Source organism: Lipotes vexillifer, unplaced genomic scaffold (assembly GCF_000442215.2).
Source record: "Lipotes vexillifer unplaced genomic scaffold, Lipotes_vexillifer_v1.1 scaffold573, whole genome shotgun sequence".
Classification (NCBI taxonomy): Eukaryota; Metazoa; Chordata; class Mammalia; order Artiodactyla; family Lipotidae; genus Lipotes; species Lipotes vexillifer.
The window spans coordinates 1,091,204-1,100,436 of record NW_006796432.1 but is presented as its reverse complement, the minus strand read 5'-3'; the positions used below and the strand labels follow the sequence as shown (position 1 = coordinate 1,100,436).

The window sequence follows — 9,233 nt, the reverse complement described above, 5'->3', positions numbered from 1 at the left end:
CGCCCGGCTGCCACAGCTCCCGGATGAAGCCCGGAGGCTGGGTGCGGGGCAGGGCCTTGCCCTGGACGCTGCGGCAACCGCGGGAGGGGAGCAGGCCGCGCCTGCAGAGGAGCCAGCAGTGCGGCAGCTCCTCCAGGTAAGAAAGGGGCGCCCCGTCCCTCACCTCCACCCCTCCTCCTGGGCAGGACGGGAGGGGGCGATGGGCGTGAATAGGATCGCAGCTGGATACTCTAGAGGAAACCAGCCTTCTGAGGACACACAGAGATCTCTAACTAGTAAGGGACACCATCCACGGATCTGTACAAATTTGTGCTGGTTTCCTACGGTGGTCCCTGCGGGAAAGCTGAGAGCAAGTGAGGGTTTTTCTTGACAAGGGACTGTGCCAGAAAATCACGGCTGGCTGTGGTAGGGGCTCAAAAGTGGACCCTCAGAGGCCGTGGCTCTCTGGTTGATGACTCTGAGCCCGTGTTTCTGTGGCTGCAGCCGACACCAGCACAGGCCAAGTTCACTGGAGCCCTGAGCCACGTTTCTCTTCCACAGTCAGGGGCAACTGGTCCCAGGATGTGAGGAGGTGGGCACACCTGCCCAGGTGGAGACAAGGCCCCCACCATCCCCCCTCCCCCCACCCACACTAGGTGCTCCTGCAGGGGCCGTGCCACCCCTGACACCAGGCCTGTGAGCCTTCTGGCTCCTGGTCACTCCCAAGACCAGTCTCAAGGCTCTCCCCACCCTCCCCTGCCCACCACTCCCAACCCCAGCCCTGCCCCATCACCTCAGCAGCTGGAGGGGACGCAGGACCACTATGAAATAAAAGGGCTCCATGTTGAAGGCCAGAGCCAGCAGTCCCAGGAAGGCGAACGCTGTGACCAAGAAGTCGAACCTGGGAGGGAGGAGGAGAAGCCATGGTCTGCTCGGCCCACCCCTAGCCTCCCCCACGACGGCCGGTGGCTCCCCGGCCCTGTGCCCGGCACTCCCTTCCAAGGAGCCCGCACGCCAACCACCGCAAAGGCAGCCACAGGCCCCGCAGTGGCCCACAGCCAGCCAGCTTCCTACCGCTATCGGGTTTCTGAGGCGGGTGTGGCTGGGCCCCAGTCACAGCACACACCTCAGGGGTCAGACATGCCTACGGACGTCCCCGGTGGTGCAGTGGTTAAGAATCCGCCTGCCGGGTCTGCCTGCCGATTCAGGGGACACGGGTTCGTGCTCCGGTCCAGGAAGATCCCACATGCTGCGGAGCAACTAGGCCCGTGAGCCACAACTGCTGAGCCTGCGCGTCTGGAGCCTGTGCTCCGCAACAAGAGAGGCCGCGACAGTGAGAGGCCCGTGCACCGCGATGAAGAGTGGCCCCCGCTTGCCACAGCTAGAGAAAGCCCTCGCACAGAAACGAAGACCCAACGCAGTAAAAATAATTAATTAATAAACTCCTACCCCCAACATCTAAAAAAAAAAAAGAATCCGCCTGCCAATGCAGGGGACAAAGGTTCGAGCCCTGGTCCGGGAATATCCCACATGCCATGGAGCAACTAAGCCCGTGTGCCACAACTACGGAGCCTGCACTCTAGAGCCCATGAGCCACAACTACTGAGCCCATGCACCACAACTACTGAGCCTGCGCTCTAGAGCCCGCGAGCCACAACTACTGAGCCTATACTCTAGAGCCTGCGAGCCACAACTAGTGAGCCTGCGTGCCTAGAGCCGGTGCTCTGCAACAAGAGAAGCCACCGCAATGAGAAGCCCACGCACCGCAATGAAGAGTAGCCCCAGCTCGCCGCCAACTAGCGAAAGCCCGAGCAGAGCAACGAAGACCCAACACAGCCAAATAATAAATAAATAAATAGATAGATAGGTAGATAAATAAATAAATAAGAATTCGCCTGCCAATGCAGGGGACATGGATTCGATCCCTGTTCTGGGAAGATCCCACGTGCCGCGGAGCAACTAAGCCCGTGCGCCACAACTACTGAGCCTGCGCTCTAGAGCCCGCGAGCCACAACTATTGAGCCTGCGCTCTACAGCCCGTGAACCACCACCGCTGAGCCCACGTGCCACAACTACTGAAGCCCGTGTGCCTAGAGCCCGTGCTCCACGAGAAGCCACTGCAATGAGAAGCCCTCGCACAGCAATGAAAAGTAGCCCCTGCTCGCCGCCAACTAGAGAAAGCCTGTGCACAGCAATGAAGACCCAATGCAGCCAAAAATTAATTAAAAAAAAAAAAAAGCCTAGAAAGCCCTCCTGAAGGTCCCACACTGGTCTCATGGCAGACACGGGTTACACCAGCGACCCTGGTGAAGGCACTGAGGGGTGGGGCAGGACCACAGGCGAGTCCCACAGGGAAAGCAGGACAGAGAGACCCTCTCTCCTCCCAGATACACATTAAGGCCCTGCAAACTGCATGTCCACACGCCACTGCTCTGCCCGACTCTTCTCTACTTATTACCTTGTTTTTACTCTCATGACCCAAGACCTTGTGAGTGCAGCCCGATTTCATGGGTGAGTTAACTTTCACGGGCAGTGAGCCACCTCTCGGGGTCTCTGGAACAGGGAGAAAGGCCACCAGCTCGATGCTGACCAAGCATCAGGACCCGTGGCACTTCCTTCTCTGTGGGTGTCATGGTTTTTGTGGAGGAGAAAAGAGCTTGGTTGTCAGGGAGGGGTGTGGGGTTAGGTGACTCGCAGAGAGCCAGCTGGCCTAAGGACCCCAAGAGCCCATGTCCAGTAGAGGGACTGGCGGGGGCGGTCTGAGACAGTAAGATGAGGGCCTGACCCTGGGGAGGCCTGGAGCCACTGGCAGAATTGCGCCAGGAGACAGGGGCCTGACCCAGCCTCAGACCTTCCCTCTGAAACTGTGCAGTGGGTGTGGACGGAGAGGACCTGTGGCTTTCATTAGAGTCTCTGACGTGCGTGAGAAACGTGCTCTCTACTCACAGATTCCATCCGGAGGACAAGTACTCAACTGGGCCGAGGCCGGCTACTTTGAGGAACAGCTCCACCCCGTAAACTGTAAGCAGGAAGAAGCAGTTAGCAGCGGCCCTGCCACAGCCTCTGCCACCCCTGGCCTGGCTCATTTCCTCCTCAAGACTCTCCCGAGGTCTGGTCACGTGCCCTCCAGACACCCGCGTCACACCCGCACCCCTGAGAGAGTGTGGGCTCCAGGGCAGGGCCTGGCCCAGATGCTGGCCAACCGGGGCCGCCCGCTAACAAAAAGCACTCGTTCCCGCTTCCTGGGAGTGGCCGCAGGCATTGTCTGTCCATCCAACAGGTATTTCCTAAGCCCTTCGCCCGTGCCAGGCATTGCACTGGGTGCTGGGTGCCCAGCCCTGAACAACACAGAGCTTAGAGTCTAGACTCAGGGGAAAGACAGCAAACTGATATGTTAGTAGACTGGGGGAAGAGTGTTACATTTGAAAGAAATCAGGGGCCAAGCCGGAATGATCTTGTCCTGCTTGAGGGGCAGAAGGTAGGTTGGCGTCATTGGAACACAATGAAAGAAGAAGCTGAAGAGGGAGCTTTGGAGGGGGCATCAGATCACACAAGAGACACAGCTGGGAACAGATTCCAGGTCTTCCTGACCCCAGAGTTTGTGCACTGAATCACTATGCTACTCTGAACTCCACAGAAAAAGCCAAAGGGCACTGATCAAGGCAGTAAAAGTCATGCTTTTTAAGAACAACGAAAACAATTTAAGACACAGTGTTATTAGTTATGTCTAATGTTTAGACATAAAGGGAGAGGGGTGTCAGGCAGAGCGTGTGGTGAGGGGGTGAGTGCACCAGGCAGAGGAAAACACCTGTGCAGAGGCCCAGAGATAAGAAAGGGCAGGGGCCCTGGGAAGCGGGATGTGTTCAGGGGGGCTGCAGGTGGGGCACGGGTGGTGGTACTGGCAAGAGATGAAGCCTGAGAGGGAGGCTGAAGGGGCCCGCACGGGAACTTGGTCTGGAGGCCAGTGGGCAATCACCAAAGAGTCTGAAACGGGGATGGGGTAAAATCAGACTCGATTTCTGCTCCACCCTCATCACGCTCCCCTGCTTTAGAGAAGAGCCATGAGATCTTAACCCCAAAAGAAGTTCCAGACAGTGGTTGGACAAGCACTTGAGCAAAGCCACGTCAGAAACTTACTAGTCAGGAAGACGAGGTAACTCCAGGGCACATGCTTGGAGAAGTTCCCACCTGTAAGAAGAGAGGCAGCAGTTCAAGAGCTGGGCCAGGTGTGCCCACAGGACGGGCCAGTCCCCTAGCCAGGCTCACCTTTCAGCATGAAGGTCTCCACAAGGATCCAGACCCCGTTGACTGCCACCACCAAGTCTGCAACAGACAGGCTCATAATAAAGCACAGGTGGGTGTGGAAATCTACAGGTCACAGCTGCAGCCCCTGGTTAGTTTCTAGGCAGCTCTGAGGTATGCAGAGAGCAGGGCTTGTAACAGATAACTTCCTGCTTAATGCTTTTACCATGAGCTAAATCAGCCAGTAGTTTCTCTTACTAAATAGCTACAGATTTCTAAAAATCACCCTCTATGTCACTACAGGGATACCAGTTAAGATGTTTCAGTAAAACCTACAGATTTTTCCAAGTTGGCGTAAAAGATGGACCATATACAAAGGGTTTGAGTATTGAAAACATTTGTTTTTCCCTAGAGATATCTGGTTTTTAAATGACTGCAGAAACTAGTTAGCAAAATTGCATATGCGTTTGGCCTTTCACCTAACAATCCTACTTTTAGGGATCCGTCCCAATGAGACATTAGCAAAAACACAAATGACGTATACTGAAAGCTATTCACTGAGGAACTATTTGTGATAGCAAGGAAACTAGAAACAACCTAAACGATCAATAGGGAGACTGGATGAATAAACTATGATACGTTCATGAAATGGTGTACTCTCAGCTATAAAAATGAACAAAGAACATCTCTGTATATTAATATGGTGTGGTCTCTAGGATGTATTGTTAACTGAAAAAAAAGCAAGGTTGAAAAAAGTGTATAAATTATGCTAGTTTATTTAAGGCAGGGAAATGTGCATATATGCATCTACTTATAGTTTTTTTAAAAATGGAAGGATAAACTACAATAAAAGTTACCCACTGGGGGAGGTGACAGGATGGAAACAATTCTTCCTTGAGTATACTTTCTTTTGTAGATCTGACTTGGAATCATATACATATTTTACATAATTATAAGGCAAAATTCAATGTAAAAAGTGGCCTCAAAATATTTTTTCAAATGAAATAAAGAAATGTAGATGGTGACATACCCACATGGAGAAAAACTACTCCAGATGAATTTAAAACACAGTCATCTGAACCCCTGGAGTGGTGTTTCTAGCAATTATATTATTAGGGTTATGTTGGTATTGTTTTTTGGAGACTATTATGTGTGGACTGTGGGATAAAGCAAGTGAGGGACTGTGTCAGTGTTGTTGGGAACTAGGATTTTAAGCCTGGGAATTTAGACGTGAAAGAATGATGAGGGCTTCCCCGGTGGTGCGGTGGTTAAGAATCCACCTGCCAGTGCAGGGGACACAGGTTTGATCCCTGGCCCGGAAAGATCCCACATGCCATGGAGCAACTAAGCCCGTGCACCACAACTACTGAGCCTGTGCTCTAGAGCCTGTGTGCCACAACCACTGAAGCCCGTGTGCCTGGAGCCCGTGCTCCGCAACAAGAGAAGCCACGACAATGAGAAGCCCGTGCACCACAATGAACAGTAGCCCCTGCTCGCCACAACTAGAGGAAGCCCGTGCACAACAACGAAGACCCAACACAGCCAAAAATAAAAACAAATTTTAAAAAAAGAAAAAGAAAAAAAAGAATGATGAAGTTAGGTAAAAACCCTATAGTCCACAATTTGAATTAAGAATATCAGGATAGGGCTTCCCTGGTGGCGCAGTGGTTGAGAGTCCGCCTGCCGATGCAGGGGACACGGGTTCGTGCCCCGGTCCGGGAAGATCCCACGTGCCGCGGAGCGGCTGGGCCCGTGAGCCATGGCCGCTGAGCCTGTGCGTCCGGAGCCTGTGCTCTGCAACGGGAGAGGCCACAACAGTGAGAGGCCTGCGTACCGCAAAAAATAAATAAATAAATAAAAGAATGAGAGTTCAGAAGGGCCATATCTAATTTCTAAAAAAAAAAAAAAAAAAAAAAAAGAATATCAGGATAAACTCACAAGATTATCTTTCAAAAATCCAAAATCCTACCTCTGTCCATGGAAAGGCCTGGAAACAATAACCAACTCCAAGCAATGAGCACCTCTAGCATCTCAGATTGTGGTCTCTAAACACCATTTCCCAGTAAATGGAACCAGAACTCCTTAGAAAGAGTGAATTCAATCAAGCCTCTAGATTAGTAGAAATGTCTGCATCTGTGCTGTCCAATTGGTCATCATTAGCCACACATGGTTACTGAGTGCTTGAACTGCAGCTATTGTGACGGGAAGTGAATTTTTAAGTTTTAGTTGGTCTAAATTTAAATAGCCATATATGGGCTGGTGGCTGCCACACTGAACAACACAGCTCTAGCTATAACTACCAAATTACAGCAAATCAGCAACAGAGGAACATGCAAAATCAAGACTGAAGGACAAACAATCCTGTTCCTTCAACTAAATATTGCAAGAGGAAGAAAATGGACTGGGGGAGAAACCTACAGATTAAAACAGACTGAAGTGACATATCAACAAACCACCATCTGCAGTTCTGGAATCTGCTTCCAAAAGCACCAGGTCTAGAGAAGGGGTGATGAGCTGGACTGAGGGGATCAGACAGACAAGAAAGACAGGCAATGAGATGATAACTGTTGACGCTGGGTGATAGGTACGTGGATGCTCTTTACAATCGTTCCACTTTTATACATGCTTGGAATTTTCTATAATGAACAGCCAACATCATAACTGCAGGTTTTATCCCTTGCATCCCCACCTTCTGGAGCATTAAGACTCAGGAGGAAAGGGGCCTGGAGCTGTGATATTTCACACTTACACATGAAATACTGGAAGGCCTTGGACTTCACAAGGATATTAATTCCTATTTGAAGAGAAGACATGTTAACAGTGAAATTTTCATGTACAAGTACACGTTCCCCTACCACAGACATCATGCGTGTAAGCAACCGGGGTGTTTATGACCAGGGGTGAAAAAGGAAGGGCCTGCTCTCAGAAGGACACCCATGCTTGTGCCCGGACCCCTGGGCAAGACAGCACTGGCAACATTCCCTCTGGGAAGAGCCTGAGCAACCTGGAGCCGGGACAGAGCAGAACAAAGCTCTGCTGGCCACTGCTGAAACTGTAAGTTTGCTCCTGGCCTAGAACCGGCACTGTTTATTTATCCCCTTGAGTAACTATCATCCCAGTGGAACGGAAAACTCGCTGAAGAATATGGAATAATAACAGCTGTGCTCAAAGTCCTAGCTGTGGAAGAAATAACAAAATAGGAGATACCATATTAACTCTTGTTCATATGGCCCAGACCCCTGTGAGCTAACCATACCCCATGTGGAACTTCAAAACTGGCATTAAATTCAGGGAAAACTATTAGGTAAATGATATGGGGCCCTCCAATTTTAAAATTTTCAATTTTATACAATGCAAGCATTATGTGAGGGATCAGATACACTAGCTATATATCCTGACACTGGAGGAAGGTCAAAATCCATCATTAGGTAAAAAGGCAGGTTTCAGAACATAATATATAATGTAATCCCCACTACTGTTTTTAAAATGCACAGAAAAATAACCAGAAGGAAACACATCAGAAAATTAGCGGTGGTTATCTCTGCGTGGGAGACTTTCATTTTTTTCTAATTATTTGACTTCGTATCAATTTTCTTCAATAAATAAATATTCCACAAATTTTTTTTGGTTTGGTTTTTATGTTACTGATTTCCTTCCTAATCCAACACTATTTCCCTGCTGGGGTAATCACACTCTGTCTCTTTTACACACATAGACATTTCGCGTGCACACACACACACACACACACACACCCTCTGGACATGTTCTTTAAATGCCTATCTGTGGTCACCGGAAACCTCCATTCGTCCCCAGCTGCCATATTCAGGTCAACCTTACCTTTGAAGATGAGGAATGCTGTCCTGGGAAGCTCATCAAACCAGTGCTCTCTATTTCTCTTTGCCTGGCCAAGGAACAGGGCCATACGAGAGAGAGCGTTAGGACCAGTGACCAGAGCCCAGCCCTGGGGGCATGGATGCAGCTTTCCTTTCCTGCTCTCCTGGCTAACTTGGGAAACCATGAAAACACTCAGGGATCTAAAGAACAACAAAGCCAGCCAACGTTTGCTGAACTCTTCAATGTGCCATGCACTGGCATTGTTTTTATAGAATCCTGAAAATAATGCGGTAGGTAGGGACTCTCATGACCCCACTTCCCAGGTGAGACAAGCCTTGGAAGGGCTTCATAACTTGCCTGATGTCACATGCTGACTAATGGGGTCTGAGATTCAGTGCTTTTAACCAGGACACCGCACTGCAGGTGGACAGGCAGATGCAGGGCCAGGGGCCACCTGTTATCCCTCCACTGCACAATGCCCAGCCGAGAGGTGAGATGTCCCAGCAGGGAGAGAGCTGGACAGCCGGGTGCCTCCTGGCCTCATCCCCCTCCCATGGAACCGTCTGCCGGGTCACTCCCTGGAGAGCACCCACCTTCCACTTCAAGGCGGCAACTTCGTAGATGTCTTGAAAGTCCTTCAGGCTGTCATAAGCAACAAGGGCAAAAAAAATCAGAGCACGTTCCCACCGAGCTTCGGTCCTCTCACTCGCCTGCCTATGGTCACCTTCGAGGGGTGCAGTGGGGGAGGGGAGGAGGCGACATCTGCGAGTCCCAGCGCATCAGGGCCCAGGGGACCCGCACCCGCAGGAATTTCATCTCCTCCTTCCTCCAAGGACTATGGATACTTAATCCACTCAGTCTATACAGACCACTGCTGGCTTCCGTCCCCCAGAGAGGCAGCCCCCAGATTACCACCATTCTTAGACAGACAGGGACTGAGCCTCCTTTAGTAGAGGACTTAATAGAACAACCAGGGCAGAGAGTTCAGCCCAAACAGAGCTTGCTCACTCTCGTCTCTACAGCAGGCCTGCCTCATCTCAGATCAAAAAGAAGGGTTTTGGGGCTTCCCTGGTGGTGCAGTGGTTGAGAGTCCGCCTGCCGCTGCCGGGGACACGGGTTCGTGCCTCGGTCCAGGAAGATTCCACACGCCGCGGCGAGGCTGGGGCCATAAGCCATGG

At 51.1% G+C, this 9,233-nt stretch overlaps 1 protein-coding gene across 2 annotated transcripts in view; it reads right to left on the bottom strand.

Moving 5' to 3' along the window:
* The window catches only part of TPCN1 (two pore segment channel 1), a 64,357-nt gene that overhangs the window by 7,972 nt on the left and 47,152 nt on the right, over nt 1–9,233 (bottom strand). For both annotated transcript variants that reach the window (XM_007468573.1, XM_007468574.1), the window contains 7 exons: nt 8,649–8,697; nt 8,059–8,122; nt 6,971–7,015; nt 4,246–4,302; nt 4,117–4,167; nt 2,926–2,998; nt 773–880 (listed from right to left, as the gene is read on the bottom strand). In XM_007468573.1, the coding sequence (XP_007468635.1) occupies nt 773–880; nt 2,926–2,998; nt 4,117–4,167; nt 4,246–4,302; nt 6,971–7,015; nt 8,059–8,122; nt 8,649–8,697 (447 nt within the window). The remainder of the gene's footprint in view (nt 1–772; nt 881–2,925; nt 2,999–4,116; nt 4,168–4,245; nt 4,303–6,970; nt 7,016–8,058; nt 8,123–8,648; nt 8,698–9,233) is intronic.